This window comes from Physeter macrocephalus, chromosome 8, assembly GCF_002837175.3.
Source record: "Physeter macrocephalus isolate SW-GA chromosome 8, ASM283717v5, whole genome shotgun sequence".
NCBI classification, from domain to species: Eukaryota; Metazoa; Chordata; class Mammalia; order Artiodactyla; family Physeteridae; genus Physeter; species Physeter macrocephalus.
This window is the reverse complement of record NC_041221.1, coordinates 93,197,710-93,217,709: the sequence shown is the minus strand read 5'-3', so window position 1 is coordinate 93,217,709 and position 20,000 is coordinate 93,197,710. Positions and strand designations below refer to the sequence as shown.

General features: G+C 33.0%; 1 protein-coding gene across 15 annotated transcripts in view; it reads left to right on the top strand.

The window, feature by feature from the left end:
- The window catches only part of ARB2A (ARB2 cotranscriptional regulator A), a 447,123-nt gene that overhangs the window by 167,487 nt on the left and 259,636 nt on the right, over positions 1 to 20,000 (top strand). For all 15 annotated transcript variants that reach the window (XM_055086673.1, XM_055086672.1, XM_055086681.1 and 12 more), the window contains one exon: positions 7,222 to 7,440. In XM_055086673.1, the coding sequence (XP_054942648.1) occupies positions 7,222 to 7,440 (219 nt within the window). The remainder of the gene's footprint in view (positions 1 to 7,221; positions 7,441 to 20,000) is intronic.

Sequence of the window (20,000 nt, the reverse complement as noted above, 5' to 3'; positions counted from 1 at the left end):
CATGTAGTCATTCTAGGAATTTGTACTTAATTATGATTTGGAATTTTCTACTGAGTGGAAATATCTTAAAATGAAAGGTGACCATAAGTATAGCACTGTACCTAGCATAGTGCTTGGTAGATAGTAGCTGCTTATTAAATACTTGTTGTATAAAATCAGTGTTTAAAGAATGATTGACTCAGTGAATACTTGGGATCTTTCATTATGTCCTCATGCTTGCAAGTGGACTTCAGAAACACAAGCAAAGCACTGATATATTCTTGAAAAAACAACAAAAATATTTTAGACATGTTATTTTTAATTGAGGGAATAGAAGAGAAAGGTGACATATTTTAAGATAAAATGATTTATGTACCACAGTTCGTAAGCAGGTTTTAAGAGTAACTTAAAAACAATATGTTTGTATTGTATATGATTGGGTAAGAGTGATATTTTGAAAGACCATGTGCCTACCATCTATAGCTACAATATTTACACAGTTTTATAATGCTAATAAGTTAGGAGAACATTTAAGACTTTAAGCCATAAAGGCATAGCTAGCATGCAGAACATACATTTCGTAAGATAAATTTGTCCATTCAAGTCAGCTTGGGAACATGTAATAAAGGAGGTGTGTCCATAGGGTTCCCCGTATCCACTTAGGCATTTTGATCTGTCACTGACTGGGCAACAGTTGTAACTTGTTACCTCTTTTAGTTTAATGTATAAATGTGTGGGTGTATGTTTGTGTCATTTTATGAGAATGAGAAGCAAAGAATATAAAATATTTCATAATGCTGTAGTATTAAATCATATTTCTGCCATTTATAATGAATGGTAAATGTTTTTTATAATGCTATTGTACATTTACGGAATGCTTTGATAAATAATATATTGATGATTAGAAAAGAAATTTGTGATATTTAAGCAACATAACGTTCTAAAGCCTAGGAAAAGTTAGAAACAGAGCAGGTGATAATGTGAGTAAGTGCAAAGTGAATGTTTTAAAATAAATAGCTCTTGGTTGACCTGATGTCAGAACCGGAGACAAGGGTGTGTGTTTGTCAATATATCCTTCATGTTTTACAGACTCCTAAGGGAACAAGGGAAGATACAATTTCACCTTTTCTGTGCCAAAACATTTTAATTATATCTTCTTCCAGCTACAGCGGTTCAGTAACCAAGGAGCTGACATTGATGCATGTGTTGATAAAGCTGCAAACATTCAAAATGAGATTAACAAAGATTTTGAGCAAAGGGTGACAGCTAATTTTGCACAGTATTCTGCATCTAATTCAGGCCAGCGTAATAATAGAATATTTTATAACTGTTTTGTTATTCAAAAGGACTTTTATGATGCATTTGTGTTTGTGGATATCTTTGTAGCATACTCAGAAATTATCTATCCTATGACTTAAAACTATTTGCATCTGTGTTATAATGCTGAAACAATATTAAAGGGAAAAAAACCCTCTTATAATAAGTTTTTTTTGTAATTGTACTTTATCCTTGGAACTCTTTGCGTTTATCTTAATTTATCCCGGTACACTAGCTAGGGAAGGTATAGAGATGACAAATATATATTTTCTAATGTTGCTTAGTATGCACTAATACAATGACCAAGAAAAGTTATATTCAACTTATTTAATTAATAAAACTGTAGTTTCTTTATGTTCTTGAGCTTCTTTGAGCACATTTCAGTGTATTTCTTTTCTATTCTCTACTTGAAAGCAGCAGACAGTCTTCTTTCACTTTTCTTTTTGTTTGTGAAATTTTCTTTTTTTTTTTTTTTTTTATCCACTCTCTTCTCCATCTGCTTTCACTTTTGTTTGCTTGGGCCGTCTCTCATCCCAACTTGATAATGAGGAATGCAGTGTGACCCTGACCTCTATCAGCCCATGCATGACCTTCTGACTCTACCATATAACCTTTGACCTTCTCTTTGACAGGTTGATTAATTACCCTGTGTTATGATTTATGAGTAAGTGCTATGTAAAAATAATAGACAACAGGTGGTCCTCCGAAAACTTTTTGTGGCATGTTTTCTTTTACTGACTAACTTGATGAGCTATTTGAAGTTGGAAACTTACTGGGATAATCTATGTTGGTTCACATTATGGTATTTTTATACCATGGAACACAACATTAGAATTTAGGGAGCTACAAGTCAAAGCATGGTCATGACAAACATTTTACAAAATATTAGCAGGGTGCTGTTACCTAAATGCAATTGGGAAGAAGCACAAAACAGAGTCAAGTGACATTTCAGGCGTTTCAATCCCAGGTCACGTCTTGAGAAAATTGCTGAAATAATGGAGGGGGCATTTTTCAAGCAGAGCTGCAGCTCCAACAGCTATGTTTACTTTAACGCTTCACTAGTGACTTCTGATTGGTTGTCATGACCTCATCTCACTGTTGCACCTAGGATGTTGCAACAGTGACATATACATACCCTTCTTGAGAAAAAGATGAGAAGAAACACAACATACATCTTTCAGAAAAGATGAATGGACAGTGGTTTGTCCATTTTAACCATGGGTTGATGTAGTTTATAGATAAGACACTTTGGGTTTCATATCCCTTGAGAATGAGCACCTATCTTCTTTCAAACCAAGCAGATAGAATGCTGAACGTGAAAAATATGATTGATAAATCTGTGTAAAATGATCTCTTACGGAGCCTTGCCTGAAGACCAAAACAGATAGTTCCGTAGGTCAAAGGATTCTACTCTGGCCCCTGACCTCTTTGGTCACATGTGGCTTTGCAGTATTGACAGGTTAATATGTAGAGCTGAGTACTTTCAGCTGATTTTTTTATGTAGCCAACCACAAGCGATTTGAAAAGATGTAGAATTTGCTCCTATTTTCTGATTTCCTTATAATTGGTAATTAATAGGCAAATTAACTTAGATAAATCTTCAGTTTTGGCAAGGTTTCATTGGGGTCAAAAGTACATTCTGTTTCTGGCCAGGCATTTTTAAATTTTATCTATTTGTAGAATCTTCTCCATAAGTACATTTCTGTACTGATTTAATTTCTTAAGCAAGATTTCCTCTTCGGTTCTTTGTGTTTGGCATCACCTGTCTGTTCTAGACCTCTGACCTAAGCCATCATTTGTGGATTGAATGATAAATGAACTATTATTTATTAGTAAGTGCATCTATAGACTTCAAAGTAAAGGAGGCCCAAAGGCCTGTGTATTCTGTTTAAATCACAGCAAGAACTGTGATGAATAAAATGCTATGTCAAGCAATAAAATTTTGGGAGTTTCTGCTTAAGATCCCATAGTTTATACCTTATAAACACAGGTTTAATAATGAAACTATAGTTATAGCTACACAAGGGTAGAAAATAGGATGAGGTAAATTAAAGAGATAAAGCTTGCTTTTACCAATATCTGTCCTCTTGATCACCTTGATCTTCTATTAGACTGTGCGATCAAACATAAGAGTTAATTAACAACTTTATGTATGCTTTGTCTCTTGAAATGTTGGATATTGGAATTGATTTGGGTGAATCATTACAAAAGATGCCAGAAGTTTTATTTATTTAGTTGTAGAATGTTAGATAATCAGTTTGATCACTTTATCTTGGTAAAGATAACAGAACTTTCCATGTACATTTGAAATGACCTAACTTTTCATCTTAGGAGAAATTTAGCATGCTTAAGGAATAATTAAATTAAACATACTTCAATATAAAATGTTTAATGTTCTAAGCATTAATTATGGAGATCTCCTTTGGAGTGGCAGTGCACAGTTCTTTTATGATATTTTATTTGACGCCCGGTTTTATAGAGTAGTTTTGTAAAACTTTATGGGTACATTTGTTAAAGGTTAAACTAGGATCTCTTCTTACTTATTTCTGTGTGTACTGATTGAGTTACTTGGGATAGAAAGAATTGATTTTTAAAATGGTGTTTATTCTCTTTTTTTAAGATATAAATTGATATCATTCTATTTAAAACAGTTAAATTTAACTACTGGTTTGTGGTCTGCTTTGTTTACTCTGACTATTTACTTTGACTCCTTAGTTTACGTATATTAATGTTAACATGGAAAAACTCTTTGTAGCTTTATTATGTAAAAGGATTTTTTGGACAATGTTTACATTGTGGCAGAGGAAAAGATGAAGTTTTGCTACATATCTTTAGGTGGGATAGTTAACTTTATTTTGTTGCTCCAGCTTTCTCCTACTCATAAAATGGTTATGAATGGTCTCTGTGAATATTGCATTAATTATCAGGAAAATTTTATTTGAAAAATGGAAGTTTTTTACAGAATGGTAATTGAATTTGCAACAGAGACATTTATTAAAATTAGCTCTCATTTCCACAGAAAATGTTCCTGAATATTTTTTGATTGTTATTCCATTAATTAAATTTGCAGATGAAATATCTAAAATATTTTCTGAATAAATCAAATGTTTAAAGAGAAGCATTCATTGTTGAAATTTATATGATAAAAATTCTTTAATTGATTTATATAGTCATGATTTAAAAATAGAATCATTTTTCATCTGTTGATGCCGTGGTGAAAAATTGACATTGTGTCTTTATAAAATTGGAGAAATGAGTCATGTAATTTTCAGTTACATAATCGATAACTTAGACAAATACTACTACTTTGATGATTTATGTGTTTCTGGTTTTTATACTTATTTAGATGGGACATATCAAATTTCATAGTTGATTTAAAATCAAGTAGACACAATAATTTCTCAATCTGTGATTTGCAAAAATTGAAGTAAAAAAAACTTCTGCTCAAATAAATCTGGCATTATGAAAATATTTCTAGGGATTAAATTATAAACTAGGGTGATAGTTTTCTCATTTTTGGTGACTATAAATTTTGTCTAAAGAATTTACCTTTATTTGGAGTTTATTCGTTGTGCAAATATGATGTTCATGTTCTATCAATTTATTAAAGTCCCACTGTGTTACCTTGAGTTTGAAGTTTTTCATATTATCATTAAAATGTAATATATCACTATATTCATCTCTAAGAATTCTAAGATTCTGTTTTGGTCTTGCTAACCCTTACTCTTGTAAGTATGAAAGGCTGTGTGTGTGTGTGTGTGTGTGTGTGTGTGTGTGTGTGTGTGTGTGTGTGTGTGTGTAAAGTTCAGTTCACTCAGAGAAGGCAGGGAAGAAACATGACAGGAGACCACTTACTCACCGTACAGAATCTAGTAAGGAGGCAATTTTCTTTTTGGCCTATGGTGACCTTTTTTGACTATGTTCCTTACACCAGAGGCAGTGTACTGAATGCCTCTATTTCAGCCTGTTTAGCAGAGTGCAACAGTGTTCTTTAACTTACTTTTGGTGGGAGGAGAAGTTATAGCTGAAATTTGAGAAGGGCGTGAAAAGTTGTAAGAGGCACAAGGAAGAGGGGTAGGAACTTCCTTCAAATGTGATTTTAATAACTAGTCAAGTGTGTCCAACTGTAGAAAATCACCGAGTGACAATATGTCTACCTGACAGTGATCACAATGAATTACAAGACTTTTGAATAGCTATACAGATTAGAATAAAGCAGAACCAAATAAAATATCTTTTGTTGGTAAAACTTTGACTTACCAGCTAAGAAACTTAAAAAAAACGATCTTGTCTTGTGTTTTGTTAATGAACATTTAAATTAAAAAATTTGTAAAGTGTTTTATAAGCCTTTCATGAACAAGGTATGAAAGGTTTTATTTAAACACATATTGAGGAATATGTGGTATTTTGTTTATCAGTTTGGTATATATTATTATATAGTTTTCATATGTGTAAGACAACTGTATCTTAATTAACAGCTCTATCACTAAAATCAAAACTTCCATGATCTTGAAAATCTTCAAACCGTATCATGGTTTTAGACAATAATATCAACTGATTAGGGGGGAAACTGAAACGATCCCAACTAAGTTTGTATGTAGTTTGTGAAATCAACTATTATAAAAGCCAACAATGTGTAGCAATGTAGCATATTTAAAAATAAGATAATTGAGTCTATGCTAATATTGGCTTGTATTACTGCTCTCAGTTTTTTTTTTAATTATCATATGTTTGATTTGGCAAAAAACAATTAAATTTAAACTTGAGGTAGAAGATTCTACAGTTGCAGGTTTGGGAAAAGTGAGTACTTTTTTTTTTTTTTTTTTAGTAAGGATGAGAATTTTTTAAGCTTTATTTTTAAGAGCTCTTATTTTTTAAACATAATATAACACATGTTTTAAGTATGATCTTACAAGATTTTACCAGACAAAATAGGGACACCCACAGTACAGAACTGAATAGAAAAGACAAGATATAAATAGCTTCAAAAATTTGTGTGGCTTGTCAGTGGTAATTGTTTATCCTTCTCTATTTTCTCATGGTTAGATTATTCCATCAGTTACAATATAAATGTCAAAAGTTTCCTTAATTATAACCATAGAAAGGTTTACCTTGCTAGAATTAAGTCAGACAGGAAAACATGTTTTTAAAACTTTAAAAAAAGTTTAATAGCTCAATAAGCTGTATTTTAAATTCTGAAACTTGTTTCCTGGTATTAGTTCTTAATAAAGAGAAATTTTTAAGGTAGTTGAAAAATAAAAGAAATTTCAGGATTAAAAACTTGGTTCCATACATTATAGTAAGACATTATTTTGTTTTGTGATTTGCGTGCCTTCCTGAAAGAAGAGAGGTGAAAAAAATCCAATATGCACAGGTAGACATTCTGTGTTTCTGATAATAAAGACATGTAAATCTGTAGACTGTTTACTCCTTGTTAATTGCTTATTCTTTTTTTAAGTTCAAACAAATAAAAAATACTCATTAAAGTGCAATTGTAAAGGAACAGAAATCCAGCAAAATGTGGTTGGAATTGTAAACTTCAATTTCAAAGAGGTTATTTTCTCAAAATATGTATTATAAATATTAATGTGGTTTGGAAGTGTACTTGTTATTTGATAATTTATTTGAATCATTTTGGGGGTTCTGGGAGATCTAGTATTTTTTAAATTTAAGCTTTATTATTTTAATGTGTTACAATTATGTCTTTTTGATCTTATAGACAATCTATGCTTATTTCTACACACAATACAGGCAAATAATTTTAAATCACTTTCTGTTGGAGAAATTAAAACTGTAATCTATTATAAAGGAATATTTTAGTGAATATGTAACTATATTAAATCACTATGAGATTTTAAGAACGTTTTTATGAATTGTAATGATTTCTAATATTAAATTATTCTGCCTTTTTTGCTTTCAAAACAGGAAGGATATGGAGTAATAGTACTGAATCCCAATGAAAACTATATCGAAGTAGAAAAGCCGAAGATACATGTACAGTCATCTTCTGATAGTTCAGATGAACCAGCAGAAAAACGGGAAAGAAAAGATAAAGTCTCTAAAGAAACAAAGAAGCGACGTGATTTCTACGAGAAGTATCGTAACCCCCAAAGGGAAAAAGAAATGATGCAGTTGTATATCAGAGTAAGTAATAAGCAAGATCATTACTTTCCTTCATTATTTCCTTTTCTTTTTTTTTTAAACCACAACAGCAACTAACATTTATTGAAAATCTTCCATGTGTTCAGACCTGTTCTAAGCAATTTTACTTCCTTTTCTTTATTTATAATTTATTTTCTTAAATTATTTTGTTTATTTTTTTTAAAGTGTTAATTTTTAAAGATTTATTTCCCAAGGGTGTTATTTGAAATGTTTTCTGTTTTTTATTCAAAGTAACAAAACATTCTTATTTCAGTGTGATATTTTATTTAAGTCTCAAAATCAATTAATAATGCACTGTACAAACATCAGTCTTCGTCTTGGGTGGTTATAGTTTTAATGCATTGTTTTCCTATGAGCAACCATCCATCCACAGTTTCTCAGCTTAACTTCTGAAGGGTGGTGGAGGGAGGAAGAGTAATTAATATCTTAATAAATATTTAAGCTAGAATAGTTTAGGAATAGTGTAATGAGGGAACTCTGTCCTTTGCTCTTTTCTTATCCAGTGAACCTTTGCACTTTGTAATGCTAGCAGCATGGGATCGTTATAGCAGTGCTGCCCAAGGAGTTCTAATTCTATAGGGGGCACAAACAATTTTATTTGCCCTTTGACACATTCTGCTTGATATACCCCTGTGCATTATATTTATGTGACAGATTCATGCAGTTTTCAAAGCCCTTATTATAGGTGCTAGAAATATAATTTAATAGTACAGTATGTCCAAAATGCTGTTGGGTAAGTAAAATAGTAAATTGATGTGTTCTTCAAAAGTGAGCAATTCAGAACATTTAAATATAGACAGTTTAACATTTTATAAATTATACTGTGAGATAGTAATAAAGTTTCAGATTATTCAACTTGAGCTATTTTTACATTTACTTTAAAACTCATTAATGAAATATTTCATACCACCTTTAAGGCAAAATATGTACCTTTCTAAGTTATTTTCTTTATTTTACTTCTAGTTCATGGCATAATTGCTATACTTTTGGGAATTGTACTCCAAACATTCAAGACATTTGATTATAGGTCAGTCTGTTGAGTAAGTTAGGACAATTAAGCAGCATATAAATTCTCAGGACCCCCAAAAATATATCCAGATCAAGACTACCTAAAGCATGTCATACAATGAGTCAAGCAAAAGTTAGGCAGATTACAATATTTAAATTTCTGAAAAGCATCTCACTATTTAATATATCGTTAGAAAAACAAAAACAATGATTAGATTTGGAATTCATAAGTAGCTTGCTCATGTAGTTATATTACTGCCTTTCTTCGCCATGACTGCATCAGGGTCCTGATGTCACCTTCTTCTCTATTGGTTGTCCTGAGCTTCCTAATTAATATGATCCAGTCTGTCAACCACCATCTTAAGAGAATTTAAAAAAAAATTCCCCCTGATATCTGGATTCCAAAAATGAATTGTATGTTTTTGAAATATACAAATCACTCGCAATATTCAGTTTCCTATGTGAAATGCAAACAGAAAGTGATTTTGCGTACTAAGTTTTTTACTTCTTAAACAGTTTCTTTTATTTGCCTATGATATGTACAGATTAAGCATCTATTTCTGACATCTGTCTTTTAAGTTTTATTTCTTTTCTATTTTCTCTTTATCATGTCACTATTGCTTTAATTTTTCTGTTTTGTTCTCTTGTATGTGTGCATTTTCTTTATTCTTTTTTCACGTCTGTTTTGTTTATTTCTGCATCTATATTTTTCTTATACCAAGGGAAAAAAATCTTTATGTTGCTTCATTAAGATCTACCTTTCCCTTTGTCTTTTTTTCTTTAATTGTTTTATCTCTTCTACACTCCTGCTATTTTTACTTCTTATCATGTCTTTTTGCCTCTTTTTTTCTTGTCCCATTTCACTCGTCTAGGTTTTCATTGAGAGCACTAAAAGACAAAAATAGACCCATGTAGATAACACAGCTTTATACCTGATAGTCTTAGTTATGAATGTTATTTTTCTTAATAAACACCGTTTCTCTTAAAATCTTCAAGAATTGTGCAAAATAGCAGAGCTAAGCTGACACTCTTCAAACATACTTCTAGATAGTAAGGCATGATCCTGTAATGGGAAAGAGAATAATGGTTCATTTTGTGTCAGGTGCCTTAATCCTTAGGTAATTTTGATCCACTCAAGAAGTGACTTCTAGTACTCTCCTTTCCTCTACATATCTCCCAATATGTATTTGTAATTTTCAGACACAGAGCATGTATGTGATGAGGATGAATTAAATTTTATTTATATACTTCTTAACCATTTACATTTTGAAATCAATCATCTCTTCTTTGGAACAACCCCATGAGCTAGGTAAATCAAATAATTTCACCCTTATTTTATAGTTAAAGAAACTGATGCATAGATGGTACATTTTTGTCTAGGATCACATAACTACTAAATGATGGAACTAAGTGTTAAAACCAGTGCTTCTGATTACTGTAGATTCTTGCTACAGATTACTTGCTACAGATTACTGTAGATTCTTGCTCTCAGTTACCACATTGTTCTAACTGGTTGAAAATAAAATATGTATCTGAAATATGAAAATTAAACCAATTATAATAAAAGCATGATATGATACAGTAACTACGTCTGATGATTATATAGATTTTTGACCAGTTATTTAGTGGACACTAGTAAATGTCAGTAAACAATTTATTTATAGTATGTTTATAATATATAAATAATAATGTTAACACATTGACCAGGGGATTTTTGCAGAAACTAATGCCTGTGGCCGCAATACATCTCCAGTCAAAAATGTGTTAAAAAATTTAATATGATCAATAATATTGATCCCATTTTACAGATGAGGAGACTAAGAGTCAATACTTAGTAAATTTCCTGAGGTCACATAGCTCTTAATGTAAGGTCCATGGGGCAGGGACTTAGTCTGTTTTTTCATTGCTGTAACCCAGAGCCAGGAGCAGAGCCATAATAATAAATATTTGTAGAACAGAGCCTTCATAAATTTTTTTATTTGACAAATAAGATGGTAGAGCCAGGATTAAAATCCCAAACTACTACTGCTTTTTCTAATATGTCTTGCATTATTAAAGTATACTACTTGATCTTCTGTGAGGAAACATTCAAAGAAACCAAAACGAAGAAAAATTACATTGTTGATCCCCTACCCAATCCAGTAACTGAGAACACATTCTGAAAATTAATGATAAAAAATCGGTTTGTCATGATTTATTTGATACCTTGATTGACCTATACATTTTCATCTGAATATATAAAAGTGAGATACCCTATTTTCTTTTTTAGCTATATCATCATGATGCTAAAATTATGGATGAAAATGGAAATATTTATGCCAACCTATTGCTATTTCTGTTTTACACACTTGCTCATAAGAGTACAGCCAGGCTATTGTACTTTCTCTACCCTGTATACACTTTGTGCTTTATGGGATCTGTAACTTTGCTTTTCTGTTCTTTCCCTTAATCCAGATTCTATCCATGTTGTAGTGCCCAGCTGAAATCCCACTCATCCACACCCATCATAATCAGTGACCTCTCCTTACTAAGACTGTTGGGAGTTGTCATGATTAGTTAACTTGTATGGAATTTATCATGTTCTATCTTGAGCTATCTCTTCTGTCTCATAATATTATTATCAATTTATCTTTCACGCCTTTCCACTGTAGCCCTACAATCCTTTGAGCGTGCTTTATAGATTTTGGAATTGCATTATCAATCCTTATGAATAAGCTGATAGGAGCCAGTTTTTACAGTAGTACAGTGCATACTGTGAGAAAGTCAATGCTAAATCTACTCACTAGGATCCAATCCCCTGGAAGGAGACCAAAGCAAAAAGACTAGGCCTTTGTCTAGAAATACCTAGATAATGTGACTTGCAGCATAGGAATGAGGGTTATTCTGGTATCAAACTGTAGCATAAGAGGACAAATATTCAGACTAAGGAAGAAGATCAGTAAAAGAACTTTATAGTATGTAGGTGGAATATAGGCAAAAGTGATTTGATGCTGATCTATGTAATATTGTGTTAGAATTGCTTGAATATATATCTTCCCTAAGAAACTTAGTTGTGGGCTGTAGTGATAGGAAGTAGAGAGATTAGACTCAGACGTTAAAAAAAATAAAACTACTAGAAGTGGAGGGGGAAGGGAGATCATATGGCCACAGAAGGAAAAATCCAAATGTGGAGGAGACATTTAGAGAATAGGAATCTTGGAAGAGCCTGGCATTACACATTGAAGATACTCAAATATTTATGGATAGATTGCTTGTTGACATCCATCAAAAAACGTATTCCTTAACACGCAAGATATTTGGTGTCTAGTTTTCTGACGGATTTTTTTCAGCATTCATGTGAATTTTTGCAATTGTTCAGAAACAGCCAGTTCTGATAAACTGAAGCTTTCTTTTAAAAAAAATCTGTTTTTGATGCTCTGACTTGGACTATATCCAAAATATTGCTGAAGGCTAATAAATATCCTTTCTTCTCCTCTGTACCTCTTCTTTTCTGTGCAAATGCCACTGGAAGTCATTTCTATCTAGTGATTTAGCAACCAAATTCAACTCATTTATATTTCAATCAATGATTGTTTAATCTCTGAAACCATTTTATTTTCCCAGAATATTCAAGTATTTGACTTTTCTTTCTCTGGCATCCGGTAAATAACCAAAATCTCCTGTGAAATTTTTGCAAATATCTAGTATACACCAGCAGAAATGAAGTGGAATCCAGGCCTAAAACTTTAAGATTAGCAAAGTATAGTTTTATTTTACTTACTAAATGAGTATAAATAGATGTGACTAACTATTGGATTATGTAGCACATTTCTGATGCATTAGGAACAGCGCTTGAGATCAAAATACTTCGTCTTTCATGTGGCAACTTTCCTTAACTATGAAATAATGTACTTTCTGGCATATATTATGGCTTATTAAGGGGATTGATTTGGTCTAGGCAATAAACATCATGTCAGACATGCCTGGCAGGAAAACCTGCTTAATATGTTTTGTAATAAGATGGAACTTTTTGTTCTCGGAAACATCTGCCAACTGAATTCAAGAGTGAAGACAGAAAATGTCATCAATTTACTGGTAATCCTATAAATTTAGTTTCTTTTTGAGCAACACACATCAAGACACACAAAATTCCCAGTGTTAATCACCACTGGTATAGTACTTTGTAAAACGATGAAACAAAAACATTTTATTTTTATATAATGTGTTAATTAATTCATAATGAATTTTAATATTTCAACTGATAAAATTTTAACAAGCATCTTGCCAACAGATCATTTTTTAAAGCATCTGTTTTTTAATGTGTTGGGTTGAGAACTGAGTCAAATGGCTAAATATGTACATATATTCTTTTTAAAAACATACTTCAACCCCCATAATTATAGATATACTATGCTTTTCCCCTTAGACCACCAGGGGCTGCTGCTGTTCATATTGAATTTTGTTTTCCTCAGAAACTGAAGACACCAATCACACTACATTTTTTCTTTCTTCCTTTTTTTTCCTTAGCCCAAAATCTTTTAAAATATAACTAGAAAGAAAAATGAATAGACTTAGCTAGTAACTGAATTATCAATATAAGAATGTATTATTTTAAACATTTTCTATATTCTAAGACATCTACATTTTTCCAAATAAACTTAAAACCTGTAGTCATTGAAGGCAGATTGTGATAACTTTTTATTTCCTATTTTTAGTGTCTGAATAACATTTAGAATCATATCCTTTGCAGAGAGATAGTGTGGAGATGAGATTAGAAGTGCAAAGTCAGATAGACCTGAGCTTGAATCTCAGGTCTTCCACTTAATAGAGCGTCACCTCAAATAAGTTAACTTCCTTATGCCTCAGTTTTTTGTCTGAAAAATGGAATGATAGTAATATATATAAAGTGAACATAGTATCCGGCACATAGTCTTGGGACTTCTGGGCCAATAAATAACATCCTGTCTTCTCTCAAGTTCAGAATCAATTGAGAAAGAATCCGATTTCAAAATCCCCTTGCAACTTTTGGTACCTTGTACCAAAAATAATACCCCTGACTTACCCTCCTGGGTTTGGAACCCAGTGAACACTATAGCATAGGAATCAGACAGAAGGAGATCAAAACATCAGCTTTGCTAATTGATATAGTTCAGCTGGAAAATGTGGCTTAGATCTGCGGCTAAATTCAGACTTCCTAGTGTATTTCCCCCTGAAATGAATTTTCACCTTTCCACCAAACATCCAGTGTGCCTTTAACATGGTAGAAAGCAAGCTGGAATGCATCCTACCTGCAGCAGATCATTGTTATTACTACTTATATTTTCTAAGAACTCAATACAGCAATATTAAAATATAATCATTAAATGTTCACTAAAGCATACGTTAGTTTCTTCATTTTAAGGTTTTCATTTAAAAGAGAAGCTGTGATCAAACCTAATTACAGAGAAGGTTTCCATAAAATTGTAAAGCTTTGAAAGGACCATAATTCTATTTCAAATCATCAGAAATTAATCTTTGTATTTTCATGTTTCATGTTACCAAAGCCTAGTAAACACAGTAGATTTTTTAATAAATATTTGATGAATGCATATTTGAATAAATGCTTGCTAACATGAATCTACAAAGCAAAAGAGACAGACCCTTCACCATATAAATCTACTCTTATATTGACTAGCATGAGGTTGAAAGAACTGTGAGACTATGTATTATGTCTAAACAACACTAACACTCAGAAAATTAGTGCATTGTTCTCTAAATTCAACTAACAACCATTTTTAAGTCTACCAGGCATTCTTTGGATGTGGTTAAAAACAAGTCAAAATGAAGAATTAGAAATAAGTAAAATAATTAGATATTTAAATTTATAACAGAAATTATAGAAAAGACCAAAGCTCTGCATTTAGGGGTTTAGATTGGCCACTGATGAATTTTAGTGGGGGGATTCTGCCATAAATATAAGGTAGTGGAAAGAATAAGAACTTTAGAATCAAAAAGGTGCATGCTGTAACCTTAATTCTCTCGCTTACAAGCTGTGACTTTAGGCAAGTCACCTCTCCTCTCTGAGTTTCAGTTTCTTCATCTGTAAAATAGGGATAATCATAGCTATTAGGCTGTTGTATGGAATAAATGAGGTAAATTAATGTGTATGAAAACAATCAGTGGGATACCTACTATTCAGTATATCCCCTTTCCTTTCTCTTCCCTCCTTATTCCCTTTCTCTTAGGAAATATGGAGAGAATTACGGCCAGATGACATCTCTCCCAATTAGTTTACATTCAGTGCTTCTCAGACCTTTTGGTCTCAGGACCCTTTTTCAAATGCTTAAACATTTTTAAGGTCACTAAAGGGTTTTTGTTTATATGGGTTACATCTACTGATATTTCCCATAAAAAGAATTAAACCTGAGAAATTTTTAAATATTTATTTTAAAATAACAATAATAAACCTATTATATGATGATATAAACAACATATTTTTATGAGAAATAAGTATATTTTCCAAAACAAAAAACACATAGTGAGATGTGTGACATTTTTAAAAAGTCTCTTTAATGTTTGGCTTAATAAAAGACAGCTGAATTCCTACATGCATCTAATGATATATTGTCTTTATTGACATTTATGAAGAAAATTTGGCTTCACACAGATATGCATTTGTATAAAGAAGGAGTGTTTTAAATACACTATGGTTTTTCAGATAATTATATATATTATGTATGTATTTTGTATGTATTTTAAATACGCTAAGGTTTTTCAGATAATTATATATATTCTTCTTTGATGCTATACCAACATTCAACAAGAAGTAATAGTTTCTTAAAGATTAGTTGCTGTGTGAATATAAAACACATCAGTGAGCATTGCATACTCTGTTTTATGGAAATCCATTGGTCTTTGTTGTACTTTGAATGGATCTTTTACCCATGAATGACTTTATAACATCTTATATTGGTCATTTGGAAAATATTGTTTCACTGAGCTATACAGATCTTCCAAATGTTGACATATTTTATTATGTAGTGTCAAAAATTCCTATCTATTACTGTTCCTACCAATCTCATCCACAAAGCTTTTAAGAATTTAAAAACTATCAAGCTTATCAAGGAGTGTACAAGTTGTCCCAAATTTTAATTTTATCAAGAAAGCTCAATTTTTTTCGTTAGCGACAAATATTGTCAGTTCTTTCCTTAAACTGTCAGGCTTTGTTCATTTTCAAGAAAATGGCTTCCAAATGCCCAAATATGAATCATAGTTTGTTTCTCAGTCTTACAAGTAAAGATGGTGTTCCATTAAAAAACTGGCTGCTTTAGCTCACAACTCAATTAATTGAACAACTAGTTTTTCTCCAGACAACCATCATAACATAATTTGGTTTGCAGGTGCTTTATGCGTTCCTTCTATTCATCACTCAGAATATTAAACAGACATATGCTCAGGGGTTAAGATTTAATAAAAGTAGTTTTTCTACTTCATCAACATCTTTAAGCAAACTTTCTTTTTTTTCCCCTGAGTATATGGTAGTGAATAATACAATAACTACTAGAGTTTAGAACCGCTGCAGTGATCCGTGCTAATTCACAATTGTTTTCAACTGTTAATGCAAATGCCAGCACAGTGAAAAAGACGAATAATGTCTTAGTATTATTTTGCAGACTCCCTGAAAGGGTCTCTGGAAACCCCAGAGGTTTGCTGACCACATTTCTACAACCATTGGTCTACATCTCTTTTCTGGAGTAAGCATAGAATCAACAAAAGCAAGCAGTTTAGATTAGGATTAAGAACCATTTTTTTTCAGTTCTTGTTTTAGGCAGTATAAAACTAGAACAATATGAGCAGCTATGTAACCTGAAATAGAGAAACTAGAACAGAGTAGGACAGGTTTATTAAGGCATTTAGTGCTATCCAGTTTGAACTTTTCTCATCTGGACTCAGAGAGCACTATGTCTAGACTGTTTCACCTGTTCTCCGCCCCGTGCCATTCCCCTTTATTGAAACTAACATGTCAAGTCCACAGTGACCAGGTCAGTGGAATTTGAGGATTTAGAATTTGTTTTCTACTGCTCTTCCCCCAAAATAAAAGACCCTGGAGAATCACATGCCCATCTGGGGTTTTAGCAACTACAGCTTTCATTCCCTTCTCTTCCCTAAAATGAGTGACCTCTTGCTTCCCAGGAAAGCTCAAATATTTATCCCTGCTATCCAGCTGGGGTCTATTTTATTACCATATTCTACTTCTTCTTTACTGGTGCTATCTCTGTGTTACTGGTGCTGTCTTCCTGTTTTATGTTTTCTTTACTTTGCATTAGAATGATTCTAGAGTAGTTAAGAACTGGGTTTTTGGTGTTTGGCAGCATGTGTACTGGATTTTGCAAATAGTATTCACTCAGTAAATATTAGTTAGAATTATTGTATGTAGTATCCTTGATTTACAGTCCACTTGCACCTGTCATTGACTCTCTCTCCATTTGTGAAGCCATGCTCCTCTTAGCTCTCCAAATTGGGTTCCTCTTATTTCTTGTCTAAGAAAACATTTGACAGTAACTGTCTAAAATACAGTTGGATTCACCATGCTTCTATTTGGCTTTGATCATGAATCACTTTGGTCATGTTCACAACTTCCACCCCCTTCTTGGGAAAAGGGGGCAATTTAAGACCCTCTGACCCCAACTCCTTCCCCGCTTGTGCATCCATTTGTATAGTTAGAAGTAGTTGTCATCATTTGTTTGTTCGTGTAATCCTCATAATTGTCTTATGTATTACCCTGACTTTACAGATCCTTAAATGAGACTCAGAAACGTAAATAGACTTACTCATAGTTACATATCTAATAAGAGTAACTAAACCAAGGTTTGAGCCCAAGTCTGTCTGACTGCAAAGCCTCTGTTTTTCCCACTATACTACATTGCCAATAATGAACATTTCCTACAACTGATTCTCTAAGAGTTCTCTGTGTGTATGTGAAATATATATACATTAGTGAAAGGATAAATGGATCTTTCTTGGATTGCAGGCAATTGCTGTAATCAGAATAGTATTTCCCACATGCAACAGTTTATTCAAAGACCGTACTTAGAGGATTACAATGGTTAGATGTATTGGGTGCAGAATTTGCGACCCACATTCTCTCCTTGAGAGTAAGACACCCATACACATTTTTTTTAACATCTTTATTGGACTATAATTGCTTTACAGTGTTCTGTTAGTTTCTGCTGTATAACAAAGTAAATCATCTATATGCATATGTATATCCCCATATCCACTCCCTCTTGCATCTCCCTCCCAACCTCCTTATTCCACCCCTCTAGGTGGTCGAAAAGCACTGAGATGATCTCCCTGTGCTATGCAGCTGCTTCCCACAAGCTATCTATTTTACATTTGGTAGTGTATATATGTCCATACCACTCTCCCTTCGTCCCAGCTTACCCTTCCCTCTCCACGTGTCCTCAGGTCCATTCTCTACATCTGTGTCTTTATTCCTGTCCTGCCCCTAGGTTCATCAGAACATTTTTTTTTCAGATTCCATATATGTGTGTTAGCATACGGCATTTGTTTTTCTCTTTCTGACTTACTTCACTCTGTATGACAGACTCTAGGTCCATCCACCTCACTACAAATAACTCAATTTCGCTTCTTTTTATGGCCGAGTAATATTCCATTCTATATATATATGCCACATCTTCTTTATCCATTCATCTGTCGATGGACACTTAGGTTGCTTCCATGTCCTGCCTATTGTAAATAATGCTGCAGTGAACACTGTGGTACATAGCTCTTTTTGAATTATGGTTTTCTCAGGGTATATGCCCAGTAGTGTGAGGTGATACCTCATTGTAGTTTTTATTTGCATTTCTCTAATGATTAGTGATGTTGAGCATCTTTTCATGTGTTTGTTGGCAATCTGTATATCTTCTTGGGAGAAATGTCTATTTAGGTCTTCTGCCCATTTTTGGATTACGTTGCTTATTTTTTTGATATTGAGCTGCATGAGCTGCTTCTATATTTTAGAGATTAATCCTTTGTCAGTTGCTTCATTTGCAAATATTTTCTCCCATTCTGAGGGTTGTCTTTCATTTTAATGTTTCCTTTGCCGTGCAAAAGCTTTTAAGTTTCATTAGGTCCCATTTGTTTATTTTTGTTTTTATTTTCATTTCTCCGGGAGGGGGGTCAAAACGGATCTTGCTGTGATTTATGTCCTAGAGTGTTCTGCCTATGTTTGCCTCTAAGAGAGCCATAGTGTCTGCCCTTACATTTAGGTCTTTAATCCATTTTTAGTTTATGTTTGTGTATGGTGTTAGGGAGTGTTCTAATTTCATTCTTTTACATGTAGCTGTCCAGTTTTCCCAGCACCACTTATTGAAGACACTGTCTTTTCTCCATTGTATATTCTTGCCTCCTTTATCAAAGATAAGGTACCCGTATGTGCGTGGGTTTATCTCTGGGCTTTCTACCAGTTCCATTGATCTATATTTCTGTTTTTGTGCCAGTACCATACTGCCTTGATTACTGTATCTTTGTAGTATACTCTGAAGTCTGGGAGCCTGATTCCTCCAGCTCTGTTTTTCTTTCTCAAGATTGCTTTGGCTATTCGGTGTCTTTTGTGTTTCCATACCAATTGTGAAATTTTTTGTTCTATCTCTGTGAAGAATGCCTTTGGTAGTTTGATAGGATTTCTGTGCATTAATTTTGTATCCTGCTGCTTTACCAAATTCATTGATTAGCTCTAGTAGTTTTCTGGTAGCATCTTTAAGATTCTCTACGTATAGTATCATGTCATCTGTAAACAGTGACAGTTTTACTTCTTCTTTTCTAATTTGGGTTCCTTTTATTTCTTTTTCTTCTCTGATTGCTGTGGCTAAAACTTCCAAACTATGTTGAATAATGACGGTGAGAGTGGGCAACCTTGTCTTGTTCCTGACCTTAGTGGAAATGGTTTCAGTTTTTTACCATTGAGAACAATGTGGCTGTGGGCTTGTCATATATGGCCGTTATTATGTTGAGGTAGGTTCCTTCTATGCCTACTTTCTCAGAGTTTTTATCATAAATGGGTATTGAATTTTGTCAGAAGCATATTCTCCATCTATTGAGATTATCGTATTGTTTTTACCCTTCAATTTGTTAATATGGTGTATCACATTGATTTGCGTACATTGAAGAATCCTTGCAACTCTGGGATAAGCCCCACTCGATCATGGTGTATGATCCTTTTAATATGCTGTTGGATTCTGCTTGCTAGTATTTTGATGAGGATTTTTGCATCTGTATTCATAAGAGATATTGGCCTGTAGTTTTCTTTTTTTGGTGACATCTTTGTCTGGTTTTGGTATCAGAGTGATGGGTGCCTCGTAGAATGAGTTTGGGAGTGTTCCTCCCTCTGCTAACTTTTGGAAGAGTTTGAGAAGGATAGGTGTTAGCTCTTCTCTAAATGTTTGATAGAATTCGCCTGTGAAGCCATCTGGTCCTGGGCTTTTGTTTGTTGGAAGATTTTTAATCACAGTTTCAATTTCAGTGTTTGTGATTGGTCTGTTCATATTTTCTATTTCTTCCTGGTTCAGTCT